At 42.7% G+C, this 25,255-nt stretch overlaps 1 protein-coding gene across 2 annotated transcripts in view; it reads left to right on the top strand.

The window, feature by feature from the left end:
* Positions 1–19,654, top strand: part of BAIAP2L2 (BAR/IMD domain containing adaptor protein 2 like 2) — a 35,359-nt gene extending 15,705 nt beyond the window's left edge. For both annotated transcript variants that reach the window (XM_081958251.1, XM_081958252.1), the window contains 8 exons: positions 158–304; positions 1,724–1,864; positions 4,658–4,784; positions 6,596–6,833; positions 7,957–8,010; positions 9,360–9,546; positions 16,104–16,144; positions 19,200–19,654. In XM_081958251.1, coding sequence (XP_081814377.1) covers positions 158–304; positions 1,724–1,864; positions 4,658–4,784; positions 6,596–6,833; positions 7,957–8,010; positions 9,360–9,546; positions 16,104–16,144; positions 19,200–19,281 — 1,017 coding nt within the window. In that variant the 3' untranslated portion in view covers positions 19,282–19,654. The remainder of the gene's footprint in view (positions 1–157; positions 305–1,723; positions 1,865–4,657; positions 4,785–6,595; positions 6,834–7,956; positions 8,011–9,359; positions 9,547–16,103; positions 16,145–19,199) is intronic.
* Positions 19,655–25,255: the final 5,601 nt, after the last annotated feature.

Below are 25,255 nucleotides of genomic sequence, written 5' to 3'. Positions count from 1 at the left end.
GGACCTTGCACTGCAATGATTCAATGACTGCTGTGTAGGCCAGTCAGCTCTAAAAATTCAACAATACCTAGGATTTGTAATGACTTTCCCTATTGGAGAAACTGGTTGACAGGAAAAAAATTTCCTCCCCACCCCCTCTCTCTTTCCTTAACTCCAGGAGAACATGGTTCACTTGCGTAGTGAGCTGCAAGTTTTTGTCAGTGAAAGCCAACAGGCTGCAGAGCTGGAGGAGAAACGCCGCTATCGCTTCCTGGCTGAGAAGCACCAGTTACTGTCCAATACTCTTCTCCAGTTCTACACTAAAGTGAGGAGCAGGGGAGGAAAATGTAACAGGGGTTATGAGAGGGAGACAATTGCGTGCATTGGCATAGCTTGGTTTTTTTTTTTGTGGGATACCTTTATTTTTATTTTTTAAAAGGTTCTGGATATGGTGTTTTCTGGTGGGGAGAGAGAAGGAGCAAGAATCTTAAATAGAAGATGTTTACTTCTCCTTGTCAACTTCCACAAGTTAAATACAAGCATGGAATGTTTATACCATAAATGAAGATATGATGACATCTTAACAGGACAGAAACCCAAGCCCATATATTTAAATGATGCTGACCTTCTAGTCAGGGGTGGCATTGAAAATTTTTAGCAACCAGTTGCCTGGGGGGGCGTGGCCATGAGGGGCCTAGCCTACTCAGCTTCCTGGACCACGGTGGTGGTGATGGGGAGTTTTTGCTTGAGCCTCCGGGAGGGCAAAAACAGCCTCCCCTGGGCTCCGGAGGCCCTCCGGAGGCCCTCAAGTGTGCGGAAACAGGTCTGTTTCCGGACTTCTAGAACTTCAGGGAGGCCCGTTTTTCACCCTCCCAGAACCTCTGCGCTGGCCCTGCATTTACCTGGCATGATGAACGAGCCCCGTGGAGACTCCCGGGAGGGAAGGGGCGGGGTGGGTGGGCCTAGCCAGTCCTTCCAATTACCGGTTTGGCGAACCAGATGTAAAATTAGCATCGGGTTCACTCAAACTGTTCCAAACTGGCTGAATCCTACCCCTGCTTCTAGTTCTCTTTGAAATAGGTCAGGAAAGAGTGAAATGGCTTAAGATTTAAAAACTCTTTTGTTAAAAACAAAAAGTGGCCAAATAGTGCAGACTGTTTTTTTAATTAAATAAATAAATAAATTCCAGCCCCTTTTTGTGATGGTGGGTGCTTGTCCCTCGCCAGAATTGTTGAGTTTCAACCTGTAACTTCAAAAATTTTGAGTCCTGCTAAATGAATTAAAAGGAAAAGAAGGAAAAACATGCTGGTTGTGCAAAATAAAAATAAAGATGCCTACAAATCACAAGGTTAACATTATTGATTGTCTGATATTATTTATGTTTACATTTGAGAGCATTTATACCTGCCCGGGGCACTCAAGACGGGAGCATTTCGAAAAGGGGTCTGCAGGCGGATCAAAAAAAAACAAGGGGGCCATAACCATGTGATTAACCCTAACCCTTTTAATCTCACCCTACCCCTTCCTGGAGAACCTCTGCACACTTTAAAGGAACAAGAGAGCATTTCAAATGTGTTCTTTTAGTAAAATGTTTTAGAATGCTTTACATCTTCTACAGCTTTTTACAATAATATCCAGGATGAAATCTCTTTTTATTAGCCCGGCCAAAACTGAGCAATTGATGGCTCCCTTTCTCTTAGCTTTCTTCAGATGAACTAATGTTTTTATTGATTTGCTTCTGAAGGCTCGGACCCTCATCCTGAACAAGGCACCACTGTGGAAAGAGGAACTGGAGGCCTCTCACAATCCTGTGCAGAATGTGCTCAACTCCCCACCTAGCCAGAGACAACCCATTGGCCACCTCACTCCTACTCACCTTGAAAATGTAAGAGAAAGTGGAGTAACGCGGGAGACCCAGGAAGGGAGGAGGCTTCAAATGAATGGCTTTTAGGATAGAATTAGCAAGGAGTGGAGACGAGTCTCCAACACCATATCAATATGGATTCCCGAAATTCTATATCTCAACTTTTTGTGCAATCAACTTTCACTCCAATTCTCTCCACCTTCTGCACTACAGAGGCATCTGGGCCCTTTTTTTAAATCCACATGCCAGCATGAATGCAGTTCATAGATAGCACCTTCATCCAATTCATACTCAATTCAATTTTGTACTAGAAGACAGAGCAATCAGCCAACCAGTTCCCATTCTTCCTCTTTCAAATACAGTACGATGCTTGTCACTGTTCCCCCCACTTTCTGCGAAATGATAAATAACAAAAAGGATAACCCCAAGCTTAAGGAAAGGCAAAAAGAGCTTCAAGCATTCATCTGCCTTGCAATCTCTCAATTTATCCTCGTGTATCTGGGTTTATGCATTTTGTGAGTGCAGTTGGGCAGATTGCTTTGGGAAATTAGATCTGCTTCATGTCCTAATGCAAACGTTCATCAATGCCTGCAAAAGTTGCATGGTGGCTTTACATATTACTACTACTTGAAGCCTTATTGCCAGGTTTGGCTGGGACTGAGAGAAACATGAATTATGAAGGGGAGGAGATGGTGAACCCAGTCAGAAATCAAGGGCATCTCAGATACTGAAAGTATGCACATTCATATGTGGTGGAAGTGCCGAGGAATCATAATCTTTGAAGATTAACTGAAGTGCATAGCTCTTTGGAGACATGCATTGGTCGGACTTAAAAAGTAGGTTGTAGCCATCAAAATCTTCAGGATATTACAATATGTGCAATTTTATTAGCATATTTTGTAAAGTTGTTGAAAGAAGACAAACCTAGTAACTAACTCTTCACTAAATGCTTTGAATGTTTCAGATATAGAAAATAGAAAAGATGGTTTGGGGAAAGCATGATAAGTGAAATTATGGTTGGTGTGTAGATATTCAGAATTTGTGTTCCTTTCCTCCTGAAAGTATAAGTTGACTGACAGTTGATTCAAGGGGAGCAGCATGTCAGGTGTCTAGGGAACTAAGGGTCCCAGAGGGAGGGGGCTATGGATGCATCTCTTATCCAGCAAGGAGGGAGCCAGCTTTAAACTTCATTTATGCTCCACTGAAGTATCTATATCTAGTTGTAGGTTCTTTTCTTAGATTATTGCTTTTCTCAGCCTCAACCAAAAATGGTTAAAAACAACACTGTAAGAGTGCATGGTAACTGCAGCATCTGAAAAACCTGAACGCTCCTAACACTAAATTATTTTTGTAGAATATTAGATACAAAGCAAATGGGGGAGGTGGTGAGAAATGAGGCTTTTCCTGCTTTTCAGTATTTTTTTGGGGGGGGGGGGGGTTAACCACACAGATTGTTGCAGAGGAATTCAATTGAAAATGAGACAGAAATATAAAGAAGCTAATTAGGCGGAAGTTATATGCATATTGCTCTAATCACATAAACATTTTAATGTTCACTTATAGTTTCTTTCATTGGGATATAGCAGGGAGAGAGATACATAATGCACACATAGAAATGCTGTTGATGCCCCTGAGCTTCTTAGTTCTTCCCCAAATACATATAATTTATAAATATATCTTTTTAGACATCAAGTGGATTATAGTATTTTTTGCGCACATAACCATGGTAATTATTAAATCATAAGTTTATATTGTATGCGCTCATTTTACTTAGATCAGTGATGGTGAACCTTTTCGGCATCGCATGCTGAAAATGGAGTCTGCGCGGGTGCGGGCGTGTATCTATCTGGGCCACAACCCAGAAGAAGAGTTACATGCATGGACTGGAAAATAAACGTCTGATTTCCGCCTTGCGCATGTGCACCGGCCAGCTAGCCTTCCGGTTACTGGAGTGCATGTGCGTGTGATGATCAGCTGGCCAGTGCACATCCTTACGGTGGAAAATGGAAGACTCGTTCTTCCAGTTTTCGGCACTGCTGCATGCACAAAGGCCAGCTGATCATCGCCCGTGCATGCGTGCCAGAAACCCGGAAGAGGAACGGGCAGTGCCTTGCGTGCCAGACGACATGGCTCTATGCGCCACTTCGGACACGTGTGCCATAGGCTTGCCATCATGGACTTAGATGATACTTAGATAACCAAGTAGCAACTGTTTCTGTAGCAATAAAGGGGTGTACGAAATCATTTTGTAGTTTGTCACTTGTGATATATTTAGCCATATCCTAGCCATATCCTACATTTAGCCATATCCTAGTAGAATTGTGAATTTTCTGTATTGAAAGGAATAATAATGTTCATATCCAGTTTTCTCATTGGCCCACTTTCTAAACCTTGCTTGCTATATGACTGTGCATCTTGGTTTTCTATCTTGGTATTTGTCTAACTTGTAGAATTGTTAAAAAAATAGGGATTTTATTTTTCCAGCACTAATTTATTATTTATTTATTTATTTCTTAGATTTTTAAACCGCCCCCTCTCCCAAAAAGGGACTAATTGAGAAGTATACCCATAATTTAATTTAAATTACATATTAAACTAATTAACAATAACTTAATTTTAAATTATAATTAAATATCTTTAAGATAATTGAAGAACATAAAGGAAATAGTGGGCCTAAACCTCTTAGTCAGACTCTAGACCAACAGAAGATATGGCAATTTTGGGTGTAAGAATATCCTGATCACTGCAATGGAATTTGCTTTCTTGAATGCTTTACTGGAAGGATTCACTCTTGCTATCCTTCTTTTGGTATAGGTCCCAAGGCTTCCAACTGATTTTGGTCCAATTATGGCGGGACAGAGCTTCTCCCAAGAGCCTCTGCAGATGACGCTATCCGCTCAGCCAGAAACAAAAAGGAAAACGCCAAGAACTCCTTCACTTGGTAAGATTGTACAGGGATTATATAGGGATTATGAGATTGAGAATCTCTGCTAAAACACATTTGGTAGAGATGCCTTGTTGCGAGTGAAATACGGACGTTTCTGTTTATTTCAACCAGTCTGCCGGGATTCAAATGTGAGGATTATTGTGAGGATCAAATAAAGCGATTTGGGATTACATAAAAATGAATATAATGAAAGCAATTATAGCAATAGCACTTAGACTTATATACTGCTTTACAGTGCTTTAAAGTCCTCTCTAAGCAATTTGCAGAGTCAACATTTTGCCCCCAACAATCTGGGTCCTCATTTTACCCACCTTGGAAGAATGGGAGGCTGAATCAACCTTGAGCCTGGTGAGATTTGAACTGCCAAACTGCTGGCAGCCGGTGATCAGCAGAAGTAGCCTGCAGTACTGCACTCTAACCACTGGGCCACCGCGGCTCTTGTTCATTATGACAAATGAATTGTACTTATTAATCAAATTTATATACAGTAGTTGCCCATCTCACCAGATGACTCTGGGCGGCACACAATAATCAAATAAAGCAACAATATAAAATAAATCATAAAAATAATCAATATAAAATTATGGACAATCATTATCATTTAAAAAAAGAGTATAAAAGAGAGAAAGTAAGTATAGCAATTACATATCATCCACAAGAGGGGAGCCCCCTGCCCCGGTTGTCTGGGATCCCCAAGTCTGTTGGCATAACCAAGTCTTGAGAATGTCCTGGACATTAACAGAAATGGAACTCATTTAACTTCTGGGAGAGAAATTAAGGAAGACAGACCACCAAATAGTTGTTGTGGTCCACCAGTGGTCTGCAGAGCTGGCAGCAGATTCGGATAGTGAGGAGGTTGGGGAGGAACATGGGCCAGTCCTTGAATCTGGGGAAGGCTCGGACGAGGGCTCTGCGTTGGAGGCAAAGAGGGGGTCAGGGCCATCTGCGAATTATGTGCTGCCTCCAGAGCCTCCGGAGTCTGACATCAGTGAGGCAGAGGAACAGGGAGAGCCTGTTCCCAGTGTGCACATGCGCAGAGCTGCCAGAAGGCAAGAACAATTAAGACAGAAGGGGCGACTCGGGAGGAAGGCTTGGAGATGATTGGCCCCTCCCATAAGACATAAAAGAGGAGCAAACAATAGTGAACCTTTGCAGGAAGCAACTTTATTCATTCTGTTTGGTTTAAACTCTAATGCTCTGTTTGGCCTTGCAAAAATAATTGGCAGTTAGGTCTCTGGCAAGGGAGATTAAGGTGGGTGCTTATCAGCCTTACCTTGAAAGACTGTGGCAAACTTCTGTTCGGACTCTAAACAGACTGGTTGTGAATCATTACGGACTGTGAATGAGCATAATTCACAGCCATTTAAATAAAGAGGGTTTTGGGGACTAAGCCAGAGGTAAGTTCCTACCGGTTTGGACTGGTTCAGGCGAACTGGTAGTGGTTTGCCGGCCTGGGTTGCCAGAACCGGCAGCAACCCAGGCCTGCCAAACCCCAGAACCGGTTCCCTGATCAGCATGGCATGTTTGCTTTTCTTCATTTTTTAATGTTCTGTGCATGCACAGACCTATTTATGGGTAACTGCGCATGCATGTGCGAGCGAAGCTAGCAAAATTGTGCGCGCACCAAACCTGCAATAATACCGGCAGTAACCCACTCCTGGACTAAGCATGTGATTTTTACTATGTCAGGAAGCCTAGGAGAGAACAACAGTTTTGCCTCAGGTGATACATCATTATGGAGTTTGGGTCTCTTTTGGAACAGCAGTGTAAGTTCATGAAGAGCTTTGGTCTTTCATATATCACAGGCTCTGCTTCTCCTGGTCTTTCTCGCTCCAACTCCTTCGGAGAACAAGCAGCATGGAGGGCAGAGGCTGGCAGTAAAGAGGGCAACAGCAGCCGCCCACTCAAAGTGCAAGCAATTGTGCCTCATGTCGCGGGTTCAAACCAGACTCTTTTGCCATTTGGCATTGGGGATGTGGTTACTGTCCTCCTACCAGAAGCTCAAAATGGCTGGCTGTATGGCAAATTGGAAGGCACATCAATGTAAGTCCGATCAGATTTATTTCTGTCAAGTGGGGTTGGATGGCAAATGGTGGGCCTGGTAAACTTTGATGCAGCTCCTAGATCATCTCATAATGGAATAATTGGTAATGGGGCAGAAGGCTGAAATTATTAAATACATTCCTTAATGAATAGAAGGATCAGGGATGATAGGATGGCAGTGTCCCAATATTTAAGGGGCTGCCACAAAGAAGAGGGGTTCAATCTAGACTCCAAGACACCTTTAGGCAGGTCAAGAAGCAATGGATGGAATCTAATGAAGGAGAGAACCAACATAGAACCAAGGAGAAATTTCCTAACATTTAGAACAATTAATCAGTGGAATGACTTGCCTCCAGAAGCTGGAGATGCTCCAACACTGGAAGTTTTAAGAAGAGATTGGAAAACCCTTTGTCTGAAATGGTATAGGATTTCCTGCTTAAGCAGGGGGTTGGACTATGAGATCTACAAAGTCCCTTCCAACTCTGTTTTCCTGTTGTTCTGATTTAATAAAACAATTAGTGTTTTTGTACGTAAAACAATGGTGACTGAACTTATATTTTCAAAAATTCTGGAACTTTGTGTCATTGAAAAATTTCAAAAGCTTTGCTCGAAAGTTATCCCTCTTGCCCTCTGTCAAGAAAAGCCGAAATCAAAATTTTGCTTTACAAATCATATAGGTAACACAGGTATAGATTTACTATTTCAGCATAGTAATCAGGAATATGTATTTTATTCTTGCAATTCAATTTTAATTAAATGTAAATTTATGTCCATGATTTTTTCCTGGTACCACATCAAAAGTGACTCCTGCCTTACCAATATCGAAAAGGCTCAGGTCACAAAAATAAAAGTATTTGAAATATCTGTAATTGTTGATATACTAGAAAGTGAAAAAGGAAAAATGATTGAACACATGGTTGATACAATGTAGAATAAGACTCTGTTTTTTTACTTATCTTTTAGATCTTGTTTTTAATATTGTAAAAATTGTGAGATTTGGAGGGATTTCCACCACTAGCGTGGGAGCTGCCAAAATTTTCTATGCACCTTTTCCCATAAATGTTTAAAAACCAATAAAATTCTTTAAAAAAAAGTGACTCCTGCCTTGTGCCTTTGATTTCAGGAGTGGCTGGTTTCCTGAAGCTTTTGTAAAGTCTTTGGAGGAGTCAACCCCTAGGTACAGTACTACAAACCTGAATTGTGTATGTGGTGAAGTTTAGGAGACACAGCAGATTAAGAAAACTTGGCTAAATGAACTTGAATATATAGCTATCTTATCTCCTATCATGTATTGCTCTACCACTTCAGTCTGAAGTTTCCATTGTGTTGAGTTGACACAAAATGGAATTTGTAGCCAAGCCAGTGGTGGGATTCAAACTTTTTTACTACTGATTCTGTGGGCGTGGTTTTGTGGGTGTCGCTTTGTGGGTGTGGCAGGGGAAGGATACTGCAAAATCCCCATTCCCTCCCCACCCCACTAACCTGCTTTCCAGCTCCGTTCTCCTTTTCAGGGCAACAAAAGAAGATCAGTTGGGAGGCTGGGAGGCAGCGGGGGCGGGGCCAGCCTATTTGCCATTTCTCCAAACTACTCAAAATTTCTGCTACCGGTTCTCCAGGACCTGTCAGAACTGGCTGAATGCCACCTCTGAACCAAGCCCATTTCAGATGCCAGCCTGTGCAAATTCAAACTGAAATTCATTCCAGAATGAGACAGTAAGCTTCAAATCTTGGCTAAAGGGTAGCATGGGAAAGGGGGTAAACTGGGAAGTTGTTTGACCAGCATTGAGTATTATGGAACCATAGCCTAATACTGTACTGGGAGTGTTCAGGTTCAAATCCCTCCTCGGTCCTAAAACTATTTCCAATTGAAAATTACTGCATATTGTACAAAATTTTTGTGATGATACAGCAAGGAAATGAGGGAAGAGAAATATGTATATTACAGTTAAATGGCAGGACGTTTGGAGGTTAAGACCATATGCAGAGAGAGCCGAGGTGGCACAAGTGGTTAGAGTGCAGTACTGCAGGCTGTTTCTGCTGATCACCGGCTGCCAGCAGTTTGGCAGGTCGAATCTCACCAGGCTCAAGGTTGACTCAGCCTTCCATCCTTCCGAGCAGAGGTGGTATTCAGCAGGTTCTGACCAGTTCTGGAGAGCTGGTAGTGGAAATTTTGAGTAGTTTGGAGAAGAGGTAAATACCACCTCTGACTGGCCTCGCCCCCATCTATTCTCTGCCTCCCGTGTCCCAGCCGATCGGGAGGGAATAGGGATTTTGCAGTAACCTTCCCCTGCCACACCCACCAAGCCACGCCCACCAAGCCATGCCCACAGAACCAGTAGTAAAGCCCACCACTGCTTTTGAGGTGGGTAAAATGAGGACCCAGATTGTTGGGGGCAATATGCTGACTCTGTAAACCACTTAGAGAGGGCTATAAAAGCACTATGAAGGGGTATATAAGGTTAAGTGCTATATAAAACAGTATGTTTACTCATTTCCTTGTCAACTTTTTTCTCCTTTCTTGCTTAGAGGTTTCCCCCTGAGGAGCAGTCGTAGTGTGGACAATCTTCTAGGTCAGTCTACTGCTTCAGCGCCAGATAATTATTGCCAGAAATCCAGTAGGCCTCAGTCTGCACTTTCTTCTCCATCTTCAGTGGGAGCAGGCACTCTTCCAAACAGCATATCTAATGCTGCAACTCCCAGCACGGGCTCTAAGGTAAAGTTTTATATGAATGAGTAATATTTGAGGATCTTTTCAGGACTCCAGATTTATTCATGGATCAATACATTTGAATGGATGATGGTTTGCAGCAGATATCCTCAGCAAGGCCTTCCAAAGGAGTTAGGAATGCATCCTGGTTGGAAACTCTGGTAGTTTGGGGCCCCAACACCAGGTTGGAGAAGCTTATTCTACAGGGATCTTCCTTTCATTTTTTTTTTGTGCAGTTGAAGAGTTGGCTTGCATTCAAATCATACGATTTCCTATGTTTACTGAAAATATGCTAGAACCAACCTAGCTACAGCTGCATTGTAAATGAGGAGAATCATATGATTACCCACATTAATTAGATTAATTAATTAATTAATTAGAGCACAAAAGGGTGGAAAGCAAACACAATCTGGGCAACATTTTTGAATTGGTCTAAGTAGGAGTAGGCATTTTTTGGGGCAACCACTATATTGTAAAAATTAGCCTCCAGTTGTTTACTTCTCCCTCCAGCAGCAAACAGCTCTGCAGGTAGCTTGATGTTGATTATGAGGCAGACATTGTGGACAAGAATGTTCTCCCGCACTGGGGACAAACAGCTTATGATGGGAAATGTTTTACTGGCCCTTCCCTGTGTTCTCTTGTAGGAAGAAACTGGTGGGTAAGGTAGACCTAACATCTCCTGATCATCCCATATTATTTTTCTTATTAGAGACATTATATGTTTCTCATTAGAGATTAGAGGTGCACAAGTAGAAATTAGGCTATGCATCAAAGGATGTAATTGCTCATTTAGTAGAGTTTGGTGTACAAAAATAGTTACTCATCTACTGAATGTGGCACACCAGTCTTCCCTGGAGTGAAAGTGGGGTAGTAACATAAGCATCCAGTTCAGGATAAGGTACTTCCAGAGTTTGAGGGCACAGCAAGATATGCTTGATCATATCCCAAAGGTTGTAAAGCAGTGTTACATCATATCCTCAGCTGCATACCTGCAATTAAATTGAATATCAGGCTTGGAAGGGATACTGCTATGGGATATATGATAGCCATTAGATTGTGAAACCCACCAATTGAGGCAAAGAGAGCAGCTGCCTTAAAATAATACTTTAATATGAACTCTTTATTGGACCCATTGCATAAAATGCCCATTGCACTGAAGACAATAAACATGGGCATTTATGGAAAACACAATTAGTACTAGCAGGGAGAAGACCCCCCCCCCATACAGTACCCTTCCCACAAGATGTAGCAGGCCTGCATGAGATAGGAAGGCAGAGTTCATTAGTTACTCCTTGCTGTGGCCTAAAGTGAAAATTGCTCCCTTAAAGTTGCTGTTTCCACAAAGGGACAAATCTTGTGTATTTTTTGTGTTCCCAAAATCACACCTAGTTTGACCCCAAATGGTTAAGGAATTTCCCTTTTCGTACTCTGTGAATTCTGTCCGTCATAGTCTCGCCATAACCTCCCACAACTTCTCCAATTCTTCTTGATATATTAATTTACAGTCCCTACTATGAGGAAGTTTTCAACCTTTTTTGAAGCTGTCGTTCTCCTTCCTTTTTTGCGTAGAAGCATAACAACCCATCCTTCTTTGCTTCTCTCCAGTTCCCCCCACTCATCCATATCAATTTTGGTCCTCTGTTCTTTTGCCCCACCAGGAGAATCTCAGTCACTTCTCTTTCCCTTCTTAGGGTCCCTTCAGTTCACTCCTCTTCTCCATGACATCCCAGCCTGATTTCTGGTGGCTCCGGGGCAGCAGCTCTTTCTGCTAACAGTAGGACCCTTGAGTGGTGAACATGGAATGGGATGGTGGTGATGGGAATTGGCCAGCTGGGGAGATGCCTTCCTCGGCTTTCTTTCTGGGTTGGGCACTTTGGAGTATCTCTTCCACAGGGGTTTAATTTATAAAAGAATGCTAGTATTATGGTGGTCCCTGCCTCCAGAAATGAAAAACAATGTTGTTGTTTATTTGCTGTGGATTGAGAATTAGGCTGTGTTCACATGAAGGGTTTAAAAAATGTGCTTCAGTGTTCTTTAATTCTGAAATGAGGAAAGCAACATTTGAATTACCTATTTTACACTCCATTGTTCTGGAAGCCACAGAAAGTAGAAAGTTTGTTGGTGGTCTAGAGTAATATTTCTCAACTTTGGCATCTTGAAGATGGAGGGACTTCAATTCCCAGAATTCCCCAGACAGCATGCTGGCTGAGGAATTCTGGGAATTGGAGTACCTACACCTTCAAGTTGCCAAAGTTGAAGAAACACTAAGATATTGACAGGAAGAATCCTCAGTGCTTTTCCTTCTGGAAAACAGTTTATGACTGATCCCACTGATGGCTACTTTGTAAATGGGGAACTCCACTCCACCTAGGATGTGATTTTAAAATGCATCCTGGGCTCCTCAAAGTCTGAGGACTCACTTTTTCCTTTAAAAGAGTTTGCATTGCCCACATTGAGTACTTTTCTCAGGACTTGCAAGTGCTTCTGTGGGTAATTTTTCTTGGGATCACAAGGAAGGCCTTGCCTGACCCATCATGGGCTTTGTCACTCTTCACACCTGTTCTTTAGAATTCAACGGTGATCCATGGATCTGAAGTGATGCGTTTAGACTCACGTGCAGTTTGACCCCGCAAATATATTTACCTGCTCATTAAAAGAATTCTGTGATTTCTTCAGATAACTTCACCTAACATGTATGATGGGGAGGAACACGCCCGAGCTTTCTGTTTCCATCTTAACATGTGTGAACACTCCATAGAGAAGTGCATATTTCTGAAAAATGAAGATTATTTCCTGCTCATCACATCAAACATCAAAGCAAATACATTTTAAAACTTTGCAAGTTCTGAAAAGAAGATTCACTGTATTTTTCGGAATATAAGGCGCACCAAGATTTTAAAGAGGCAATTTTTTTTAAAAAAGTTTTTGCACTCTCCAGATCTCCCAAAAACGGCCCGTTTTTTTTGTCAAAAAAAAGGCATGCGTAGCCTTTAGGAGGCTTATAGAGTGCTCCTGGGGGCTGGAGGGGAAAAACGAGCAAAAAGCAGCCGATATTTTGCTCATTTCTGCCCTCCCCAGCCCCCAGGAGCACACTGGAAGCCTCCTAAAGGCTGTGCATGACCATTTTGGTGAAGGGGGCGGGGTTTCGGGAGGCCAAAAGTGCTATATTCAGTGTATAAGATACACCCAGATTTTCACCCTCTTTTTTGAAGGAAAAAGGTGCGTCTTATACACCGAAAAATATGGTATATTTCTTTATCCAGCCAGGGTATATCTATTAAAAGACATGCCAACAACAAAGCTGGAAAATACGGTAGCTGTAAGAACTTTTAGAGCAGTCACTCAAGAAGGATCAATCTGATTAAAACCACCCATTCTCCTGGAATGGTCCATAACATACTAAAGCACAAAAAGTATTATACTACACACATTATGTAAATTGTACAAAATTGAAATAATCCCGGAATCTTGAGTGCACATATTGGAATAGCCATTACCAAAGTATCCAGTGCTGTTCATGTGAACATATCCTTGGGTGTAGTGAGCATTCTTTTTTGAAGTGTGTATATGCATCTCAACAAAGTGAAACAAGAAGGAAGTTGCTCACATAACCAAATCTCTCCCCATAAAAAGCCAATATTTCTGGCTCACCTGTATTGTCTGTGAAACTATCTTTAATTGAATCTTTCATTTTAAAAATACTAAGCCCATGCAAAATTTGCACACAGTCCAGAAATTCCTGCTTGATGTGTCCTATCCCCCTGTCCACACATCTTTCAAGGAGAAAGGGCCCTTTATGCCCTTGTATCCTCCTTGTAAGAACAGCTGGGTTTTCTGTTTGTTTTTGCACATGATGTACACAAAACAAGAACATAGATCGGGCAGGTCCGTGCGTCCAAGTAATTCATTTTATTTCCTTCTTCCATAGTGTGGGGAAAATGTTATCCCTCTAGAACCTCCAGCAGCTTGGGGCAGGATTGTGATTCACTGCTTCTTGTTCTTAGGATAGCAGGATCTGAAGGAATAGAAGCAGTGGTGGGTTTTAAATTTTTTAAGAACCTCTTCTGTAGGTGTGGCCTGCTTTGTGGGAATGGCTTGCCGGCCATGTGACCAGGTGGGAGTGGCTTGCCAGCCATATGACTGGGTGGGAGTGGCCAACTTGTAAAATGTGGTGAAACTCCCTTAACAACTCTCTTGCTTAGCAACCAAAATGTTGGCTCAGAAACTCTGGCATTTGAAGCACGCAAGTCTTAAAGCTGTCAAGTTACAAGACCCTTGCACCCCTAACCCTTTAGAAAAAAAACTCCAGGGATGTTCAAACTTGACAGTTTTAAGACTTGTGGACTTCAACTCCCAGAATTCCTCCTCTTGCTCTTCATCTTGATGATGTGCGAACGGGCGGAGGGAGGGAGCTGGAACGGTTCTAAACGGCACTGTAGATTTGTGAAACCTCTTCTATAGAAGAGTTTAGAACTGGCAGGAACCCACCTCTGAATAGAAGAGAAGAGAATTCTTTATTGGACAAGTGTGATTGGACACACAAGGAATTTGTCTTTGGTGCATATGCTCTCAATGTACATAAGGAGAATAAAAATACATTCATCAAGAATAAAAATATACAACACTTAGTGATAGTCAAGGTTACTAATAAGCTATCAAATCGTACTAGGAAACAATAAAAACAATATTTATTTATTTATTTATTTATTTATTTATTTATTTATTTATTTATTTCTTAGCGCTTATAGACCGCCCCCTCTCCCGAAAGGGACTCGGGGCGGTGTACAGTCCGTATCAAGATACAACAAATTAAAATTATAATAAATAGATACATATATACGTATATGAGAGGAGGATAAAAGATATGCAAAACTGTACAGCTAAGTAAATAAATCAGAATATACAAAATTTAAAATCCCAATATAAATTGAAAGATACAAGCAACATGGTTGTAGTCATAAGTGGGGAGAGATAGATACTAGGAAGGAAGAGAAGAATAATATTAATACATTCTTGGTAAATTATTGACAGCATTGTGGAAATTAGTTGTTAAGCAGAGTGATGGCATTTGGGGAAAAACTGTCCTTGTGTCTAGTTGTTCTGGTGTGCAGCGCCCTATAGCGTCGTTTGGAGGGTAGAGGTTGAAACAATTTATGTCCAGGAAACTGAGACTAATCTTCAAAACTTTTTCACTGATAGAGGAATACAAGTCACGATGGAGTAGAAGTGGCCTTAGGAAATGTAAAGACCAGTTTTGTTCTTCCTTTAAAAAACGCTCTACATCTTTCCAAAGATGATAAAGGTCACCTTTCTATTTGGGAAAGGTTATATCAGAGGTGATATTTAGCAGGTTCTGACCAGTTCTGGAGAACCGGTAGCGGAAATTTTGAGTAGTTCAGAGAACCGGTAAATACCACCTCTGACTGGCTCCACTCCCATCTATTCTCCACCTCCCGAGTCCCAGCTGATCGGGAGGAAATGGGGATTTTGCAGTAACCTGCCCCTGAAGTGGGGAGGGAATGGAGATTTTACAGTATCCTTCCCCTGCCATGCCCACCAAGCCACGCCCACCAAGCCATGCCTACTGAACCGGTAGTAAAAAAATTTGAATCCCACCACTGGGTGCTATGGTCTTACTGTTGGGACTTAGGTGGACTGGGGATGGATCTCTGGACTACCTGTTCATGCATACTGTGAAAGGAAGCAGAGGTGGGGGGTATTCATTTGCCAGACAGATGTGAATGAAGATGGCTTGAGCAAAGTGTGTGATGACAGTGACGTGCGGTGAGGTTTACAGCTTGTGAGGCAGCAATTTTTTTAGACTTGTGGACTTCAACTCCCAGAATTCCACAGTCAGGCATGCTCAGTTGAGACCTGCCGCCTCCGCCCTGGGATTCGGCCACGGCACCACCTGCCAGAGCTGCGCAGAATCCGGGGCGCGCTTGTCGGGCGAGGGCAGCGCAGATGGGGAGCGGACGGAGTGGAGGAAGCCTCTCCCCCCCGCTTCCCGCACCCGAAAGAACAAAGGGAACCTCTGCCGCCGCCCGGGCAACCTGGCCGGCCTCTCTCGCGGCGGCTCTCTGGTGCCGAGCTTGGGAGTCCTGCAAGCACCGCAGGCTGGACTGGAGTCTCGAGTCTAGGGCAGCGAGTCATTCGATAGGAAACTTGCCTCTTGGAAGGAATGACTTGGCTTGGCTCCTGCTTTGCCTCTCCTGCCTCTTCACTTCTCCATTCGGTCGTTGGGCGGCAGATCGAAAGCGGGAGCCAAGCTGGGTCATTCCTCCCAAAAGGCAAGTTTCCCATCGAATGACTCGCTGCCCTGATGATGAGAGGTTAGGCTGTGCCTCACTTGCCTCACCTGACTGCACATCACTGTGTGATTAAATCACGCCAGGGAAAGAGTCATATTGTGGATCCCTTGAGCCAAAAATATACTAGCCTCCTAGAAAAGCAGTTCTGGAGTCATCTGCGTGTATGCATTTGCTGTGTTTATGCTTTTTTCTCTTCTGAATATTTATAAGGGGATTTCTTCCCAGCTTTAACATACTTTTGATTTATTGCAGAAGCCAGCAAAATGGGATCATCCTCCAGAGCTCTTTCCCAGGTACACTTTCTCTAAATTTGAACTTAAATCAATGTTGTCCATTTTTTTCTTGAGTTATTTATTAAGATTCAAGAAATAACAAAAAAGCATCTTTCTAGATACACTTTTTACGTCTGTTTAATGACGACTGACATTTCTGCCTTCATACTATTGCAAATGCAATCACTTGGAAGTAAACCAGGATTTAGATCATTCAAAATGATCATTTTATTTAGATAATTAAAGTCAATTTAATTATTGTTTCAAAATGGAGAGGTTGAGGATACATGCAAAGATTTGTTCAGGTGACCCAAATTGCACCAATGTCCATTTAATTAAAAAGGGTTCATTTTGCAAACTAATTTTACTTTACTTTCTAAGAACTATTTCAGTGCTTGACTGGTCCAAGCCATTTTGCCATTTGAAAGTGGAGCAAAAGGACCTAACGCAGCCAAGAGGCAAAATATAAATTTAAACATTAAAATACCTACATGTCTTTCTCCCTTCATCTAGCGACAACATTTTATTAAGAATAAATAAAATGGTGTCTTTTAAGTAAGGGCTGCCTGCTCTGGAGTGCTAAAATCTGGAGGGCTATTAGAAGAACCCAACATTTTTAACCACTTCTCTGCTGCCACCTTGTGGCTGTCTAGCTCATTGGTAGCTGGAAGTATCTATATCAGCCATGGTGAACCTTTTTTGGCTCGCGTGCCATAAGGGGGAGGGGGAGCGCAGGGGGGGTCGTGCGTGGGCGTGCTACACCCATAATGCAACGCGCAACTCCCCCAGTGCGCATGTGCACATGAGAGGTGTCCACCCCTCATTTTTTGCATGCTTTTTTCGCCCTTCCCAGGCTCCAGAGGCTTTATAGGAGCCTGGGAAGGGTGAAAACAGCTTCCCCCCTCCCGGAGGCCCTCCGCAGGCTTCAGGGACCTTCAGCAAGGCTTCCCTGAAGCCTCTGAAGGGCAAAAAATGACTCTACGAGCAAAGTGGAAGTGACTTCTGGTTTGCTCGTAAGGTCCTTTTTAGTTCTCCGGAGGCTTCAGGAAAGCCTTGCTGAAGGTCCCTGAAGCCTCCGGAGGGCTTAAATTGACCCTACGAGCAAACTGGAAGTCCATTCCTGAACTTCCGGTTTGCCCCTAGGGCCAGTTTTTTGTGCTCCGGAGGCTTCAGGGAAGCTCCTAAGGGCTCCGGAAGGGGGCTGGGGGAGCAAGGGAAGGCTCTTTTTCCCCTCCCCAGGCTCCGATAAAGCCTCTGGAGCTTGGGGAGGGCGAAAAATGGCTTTTAAAAAGGGTGAACTCAGCTGACAGGGCAACATCTCGCGTGCCCTGAGAAATGGCTCTGCGTGCCACCTGTGGCACGCGTGCCATAGGTTCACCATCCCGGATCTATATCAATGATGGAGAACGCATGCTTGCCTGGGCCGCAACCTGTAAGAGGAGCTGCCCAGGTGGCAAGTGCACAGTGGAAAATGAACTTCCAGTTTCCAGCGCGCACATGCACACCGGCCAGCTAGGCTTCCAGTTACTGGTGCGCATGCACCCACGACGATCAGCTGGCCGGCATGCATGTTCACACCAGAAAACGGAAGACCAGTTCTTCCACTTTCTGGCACTGCTGCACACACAAAGGCCAGCTGATCATCGCACGCACATGCGCACCAGAAACCCGGGAGAGGAAGGGGTGATGGCATGCGTGCCAGGCATCATGGGTCTGTGTGCCATCTTGGGCATGTGTGCCGTAGGTTTGCCATCATGGATCTATATCCTGCTGATTGAAATAGCTGCTTTAACCTACCGAATTGAATTGAATTTGAATTTATTAGCGCTTATAGACCGCCCCCTCTCCCGAAAGGGACTCGAATGAGAGAGCTGGCTATGTCCCCACCTTAGAATACAATCAACATGTCACTATTAACTTTCCATAAAATCCAGTTCCTTCATGGAATCCCTCTCCCTGTATCATCTTCTTCCACTGAAGATCGTCTCCAAGTTCCTTCTAAAATGAAAGGGCCCTGCAACAAAACAATTAGCCTCATATTTCATTTAGGGATCACTCTCCTTAAACCTAAGTGTCCTAGCCACACTTTCAGTCTTTTTACATTGGATTGTGGCTTTTGTTAATAGTGAGTTTCTTTAAATCAGGTTAAATGACTTAGCTTGCTGCATATTTTTATCTTCTGTCCTATTAAAGCTGTGGTTTTGCTCGTGATATTAATGTCACAATTATTATATTTGTTCCCTCTCTTGGAAGCTGACGAATGAAGGGTACTGTACCATGGCTATAGGATTGCATTGTAAAATATTTATATCTCATGTTTTTCACTCCCTTCAAAGATTAGGCAAGATCAAATGCACCCTTGTTTTGTACATGTGCGCTGTAATTTTATGTTGTGGTATTTTTTAAATTAAATGACCAGAATCGCTTTCACCTATTTTCTAAACAATTGTCATTTATTGTATGGCTTGAGACTTGCTTAGCAAGAGCATCAGTTGCTGTTAGATCATTCTGTAATCTTAAGAATTTTGGGGGTGTTAATAAGAGAGACGGTTGACATGATAGCAGTGTTTCAATATTTGAGAGGCTGCCACGAAGAAGAAGGAGTCAATCTATTCTCCAAAGCACCTGAACGCAGAACAAGAAGTAGCAGATGAAAGCTTAAAAAAGAGAGATACAGCCTAAAAATAGGATAAATCTTCCATCGGTGAGAACAATTAATGTGTGGAATGGGTTGCCTTCAGAAGTTGTGAGGGCTCCACCACTGAAGGTTTTCAAGGCAACATTTGTCTGAAATAGCAAAAGGTCCTGCTTGAGCAGGGTGTTGGACTAGAAGACCTCCAAGGTCCCTTTCAACTCTGTTATTTCATTTTAAATACGCATCAGGAAAACCTTGAACGGTTATGAGCATTTCACAGCCAGCTGGCTATAAATGCCACAGGGATCTTCAGGAGGAATGGGTCACCGATACATTTCTTACACTTTAGTGCAGCATTTTTCAAACTGGACAACTTGAAGATGTGATATTATCTTTTGTTCCAGTGATTGAACTCATTTCATTTCGTTTTCATCCATTTAGAGGTACCAACCCATTCGCCACTGTCAAGCTGCGTCCAACCGTCACCAATGATCGATCAGCACCAATCGTCAGACGAAGATAATTTCATCGTAATGGTTATGCAACCATGTCATTGTACATTTTATGGTTATTTTTCCCCCTGTGTAAAAGATGTCAGTGTGTTTTTCAGTTGGATTGTACAGCTTATATCTTATATTAAAAGTGAAAAAAATTCTGATTTCCCTTGGTCTGATTTATTTTACATCTCAAAACCGTTGGCATTTTAACAAGGATATGCAGGCTTTTTATATCTGCTGTATATGACATATAGGATATCTTAGACCACTGATTCCCAACCTTTTTTTGGCCATGTTCCACCTAAGCATCTCTAAAATCCTGATCCCCTCCCCGTGACATATAATTCTTACTATTGAAAAAGTGAACTCTTACTCACGGGGAGGAAGCCTAAAAGGCTTGTTTAAACAAGGTTCCAAATTGCCCTCATTAAAAATCAAATTGCCCCTCTGTGTGGGGCATGAACCCACTTTGGGAACCATTGCCTCAGACCAAAAACTGATATTATCTATGATTTTCTAGAGCAGTGTTTCTCAACCTTGTCAACTTGAAGATGTCTGGACTTCAACTCCTAGAATTCCCCAGCCAGCGGCTGGGGAATTCTGGGAGTTGAAGTCCAGACATCTTCAAGTTGACAAGGTTGAGAAACACTGCTCTAGAGGTTTACTTGGTGGAAACTCTTGTTTGTTGCTGTGTAATGTGTGAAGGGGTTCTCTGACTGATTAGGCAGGAAGCAGCTCTTCTCTTACCTTCTGATCAACCCCCTTGTGGAGGAAGAAAGAATATAGGTAACATTGAGGACTTAAGACAGTGCTTCTCAATTATTTTCTGTCATGCCCCCCCTAGGAAGAAGAAAACATTTTGCGCCCCCCGCGCGACTGTAAATAATATCATTTGTCTATAAAATTGTTATAAGTACACCTCTGCATAACACTGTATCCTTATTAACGTATAAGAGAATAAAAAAAGAAAGAAATGTGGATCAATTTACAACAAATAGCTTTATTAACTGTAGCAGAAAAGATTTAATGGAGCACAGGATTTAAAGGAACACAATATTAAAAAAAACTTTAACCTGCAAAACAAAAATATATAAAATAATTTGAGCTGAGCCCCCCTTTACGGAGCCTCGCGCCCCCCCTGGGGGGCCCGCCCCACTATTTGAGAAGCACTGACTTAAGAGAAGCCAAGTACAGTACACTGTGGCTATAGGTAAAATTACCTATAATTATTTTTTCTAAAAAAAATGTTCATATTTATTCAGTGGTGACAAATCAGCTACCCAAAAATCTATATCAAGGGTGCCAAACTCAAGACACACAGGCTGTATAGGGCCCCTCGGGTGTGTAGATTTGGCCTGTGAGGCCGCTCTTGAAACAGTGAAGGACCGGCCTGTGGTGCTTCAGCCCGGGCCAGGTCAACTGGGTGCTGATCTACACCCAGGTGGCAGTTGTTTTTGCTGGCAAAGTGCTGGAGCAGGCCGTCACAGTTGGCCAGCCAAGGGTGACATTTGGGGGTTCACCGAACTGGGCAGAATCCTAGCTAGAGGATTGTCCGAACCTGTGCGAACCCCCAGCAATCCAAAATAGATGTTTTGTTATAATTTTATTTAATGAAGCTGAAGGAACCTGGCTTGGCTGCTCAACCTGGTACTAATGGGGGATCCAATGGATTGATGTACTTTTGAGTTCCCTTAAATCCCCATGTGGATCTATCCCGCCAAGATGTTACTTTCTGGGGTGTGTGTGTGAATCTTGCTAAAAAGTGCTGTGGGATTCCTTTCTATATGTTGCTGTGAGGAAGCGTGGCCCTTGTGAAGACTAGAAACAATTTGACTTATGTTTTAAAGATACCCAGAGAACCAAAATTTTGTGCAAATGTCTGGAATAAAAACCTGTTTGCCAAAACAGCAGACCCATCTGACTAGTGATTTTCATTTCACCATACTTTCATCCTTTATTGTCAATTCATATTTTCCTATGCTTGTGCGAATATAACTAACACTGCACCATCTGCTTTCACAAGGAAAGGTAGCTGTGGTACAACTCCCAAGGTTTGTACCATTATGAAAAATGAGAACATTGAACTAAGTTGAAAATCTCACCCAATATTATCATTTGAACATTGAATCAGTCATCATAATTTTAATGTCAATAATGTTGGGGTATCTTTAGAAAACAGGTGCCATATCTCACCGTGGCCTAGTAGAGCTGACTTCCTTGTTCCTTGTCTGGTGTTTAACCTAATAGCCACCAGGTGGCAGCACAGGCTAGCAGTCAAAGGGTCTTGTAGTGATGGATTTTTTTGGGTAAATATTCTGCCTGAGCCCCGTTGTTGGAGTGGATGAGTTAGCAACTAATATAATTAGCCTAAAATATTGCCTTGAATCAGTTCAGGCTCTTGAATTAAAATAACTATTGGCCTTTTTCTGATATACAAGTGATATTCGTGCCTTCTCTTCATGAGGCAGTTCTCATGTTATCCTTGTTATCTCTCTTCCTAATTTGCCCGAATCATTGCCACGTACAGTTGCCATGACTGGTAGGAGTGTGCCACTGGTTATAGGCAAGATAAGTGGTGAATTTTCTCCTCCAGTTTTGCTGCTATTAACAGTGTAACAGTAACAGAGTTACTGGAGGTCATCTAGTCCAACCCCTTGCTCATACAGGATACCTATACTAGGGATTTAAACTGCCCAACTGCCGACCTTTCTGATCGACAAGCTCAGTGTCTTAGCCACTGAGCTATTCATCTTCAGCACAGCACTATCAGCAGGGAAAACATCTACTGTTGCCAGAAATAAGAGAGTCTGACTTGATGGCCTCTCCTTGAAGTCTCCTAGGCTTAAACATTCTATTGGACATCTCCGAAGTTAAAATAATGTGAACCAAATCAAGATATGAGAAGACCTTGGACAGAAATAGCTTCAGAGAGGAGGGAGAGCCACATTCTGCCCCTCCCACCTGATATTTTATTGCTCTGGACTGTAAAAATGTTTCCATCCCTTCTGTCTAGGTAACAGTCTCATATATTTTTCTCTTTCTTACTGCAGTACCTACAATGCAGGGGTGGGTTCCTGCCAGTTCTAACCTCTTCTATAGAAGAGGTTCCACAAATCTACAGTGCTGTTTAGAACCGGTTCCAGCTCCCTCCCCCCGCCCGTCCACACATCATCAAGATGAAGAGCGAGAGGAGGAATTCTGGGAGTTGAAGTCTACCCGTCTTAAAGCTGTCAAGTTTGAACACCCCTGGGGTTTTTTTCCTAAAGGGTTAGGAGTGCAAGGGTCTTATAACTTGACAGCTTTAAGACTCGTGTGCTTCAAATGCCAAAGTTTCTGAGCCAACATTTTGGTTGCTAAGCAAGAGCATTGTTAAGTGAGTTTCAACACATTTTACAAATTGGCCATGCCCACGCAGTCACATGACTGCCAAGCCACTCCCACTCAGTCACATGGCTGGCAAGCCACTCCCACCCAGTCACATGGCCGGCAAGCTACTCCCACAAAGCAGGCCACACCTACAGAAGAGATTCTAAAAAATTTTGAAACCCACCACTGCTACAATGCCACACTGAAGTGACAAATTTAGAAAAAGAGGTAGAGGGAAGATGGAGTGTCTCTCCCAAGTGCTGTCACGATAGGATTGCATTAGTTCTTTGGCATGAAATAGAAACAGGTCTGTCCAAACATAGCATAAATATTGATCTTCTCTATGTTCCTAAACTGTAATCCTAGTCTTTCACTGTCAGTACAGTCCTAACCAAAACTAGATATCAATAGTCATCCATTTACATCAGCCGTCTTCCTAACCCACCATAGTTTTCATATCTAGGTTAACTTCCATTATAGGTAGTCCTTGACCTAAAACCATTTGCAGTTACAACAGCTCTAAAAAAGTGATATACAACTGGTCTTTGCACTTAAGACCGTCACAACATCTGCATGGTCCCATGATCAAAATTTGGGTGATTGGCAACCAACATATATTTACAATGGTTGCAGCATCCCAGGGTCATGGAATTGTGTCCTTCTCAGCAACCTTCTCACAAGCAAAGACAATGGGAGGAACTGTATTCACTTAATCTCCATGTGATTTAATTACCGTATTTTTCAGAGTATAAGACGCACCTTTCCCCCCTTAAAAGAGTGTGGAAATGTTGGTGCGTCTTATACACTGAATACAGCCATTTTTAGCCTCCTGAAGCCCCACCCCCGCATCCAATTTTGAAAAAAATGGGCGATTTTTTTGCAAAAATGAGGGCATTTTTGCCTTTCCCCAGTCCCCAGGAGCACTCTGTGGGCTTGAGCAGAACTGAGTGAAGGCAAAAATGCCCCCGTTTTTTGCCCGTTTTTTTACAAAAACAGGGGCGTTTTTTCCTTCCCCTAGCCCTGCTGAAGCCTGCAGAGTGCTCCTGGGGGCTGGGGAGGACAAAAACCTTTTTTTTTACTTACCTCTTAGAAATCTTGGTGCGTCTTATACACCTTAGAGTCCGAAAAATACGGTATCAACTGCAGTGATTCACTTAACCACGGCAAAAAGGTTATAAAATCAGTCTGACTCACTGAACTGCCTTGCTTAGCGATGGAAATTCTGCTCCCAATTGTGATCATAAATTGAGGACTGCCTATATTCACTCTCACCCATCCAAAATCCTGCTGCAGCATTTCCACTGTTCTCTACTAACTGCAAGCAGAGAAGGAGTGATGCTTGTTGGGAATGTCTCCCAACAAATATCATAGATATTAAAACTAAAGCAAGCGAGACATGATGGAACTTTGAGACCTGACACAAGAGACAACGCAGTACCATTGTTTGAAACTGCCCCTCCAGAAATGATCGGAAACATCATCCTCCAAGTTCTAGATGGAGGAGAAGTTCAAAAGTATTTTCATAACTGAAAGGACTGGAAACTGCTAAAAGATCCAGCAGCATCAGCGGAAGTGTATTATCCCATTCCTCCACTATAGGGGGAAACACAATATCCAAATCGGCAGTTCAGATGACGAATACAGACAGATAAATAGCATTTACCTCCCTTTGCCTTCTCTCTTGTCACACAAGCATGCCCCTTGTCCATCCACCTGTATGGAGTTCGGTTTCTACTTCAGTTGAGTAGGGTAAAACACCTGTCAGTCACCCTTTAAACCTAGTTTAATTGAAAATATGCCTGTCTTTCATGGTCAGAGGTTGCTCGTTTTGATCAGGAAAGCTTGTTTTGCCTTCCCCAGAAAAGCCGACATTTCAAGGCCTCCTGTGGGCCTCCACATAAATGTGGCATTGTTTCAGGAGCTTGCATAGGCGGGAGGGAAGAGGGGGAGCAGAGAGACCTGTTGTGGCTCTTTCAGCCGATTAGCCTGATTAAAAGAAATTAAGCCCAGTTTTCAGGCTGCCTTTCCTACCTGGGCTCTTAGTCCGTTTCTCTGACAGGAATGTCTGGATAAAGGAAGGGGGTGAAGGTGAGAATGAAGTTAAGAAGCTTAGCAGCTTAAAAGCCAAGATCTTTCACTTCTGCAAGGGTTAGGTATTAAAAGTCCGTGGGCTCACTGGTGCAAGTTGAGTGCCAGTTGATAGGATGGATCTAGTCTCACTCCCACTTACTTTTCTACTACTTTTCCCTTTTAATATTGTGCCACAGAATCCTTCCCTAAGTGTTTACTTTAAGGATAGAGCTTTCCCTCCTGTTGGATCAATTGATTATGTGCCATCAAATTGGTATCAACTCTAAGTCACCATATAAATAGATTTCCTCCATAAGGATTGGTCCCTAACTTTCCAATAGTGCACCTCCTATGGCTTTATTATTCTGTCCCCTTCGATGTTGGTCATCTACACATCTTAAAGTTGCTAAGACTGAGAAGCACAGAGATCGATTAAGATACCTGCACGAGTCCCAAGCTAAGAGAAAATGAGGAGAAGTTGGGGCACAACTGTCAGAAAAGTCTCGTCTCTGAAGTTGTTTTTGGAAAGAGGTGAAGGTTTTCCTCTTTCAACAGACTTAAGGA

Source organism: Natrix helvetica, assembly GCF_964273705.1.
Source record: "Natrix helvetica genome assembly, chromosome: 6".
Classification (NCBI taxonomy): domain Eukaryota; kingdom Metazoa; phylum Chordata; class Lepidosauria; order Squamata; family Natricidae; genus Natrix; species Natrix helvetica.
Note: the sequence above shows the minus strand (reverse complement) of the source record. Positions and strands in the feature narration are given on the sequence as shown.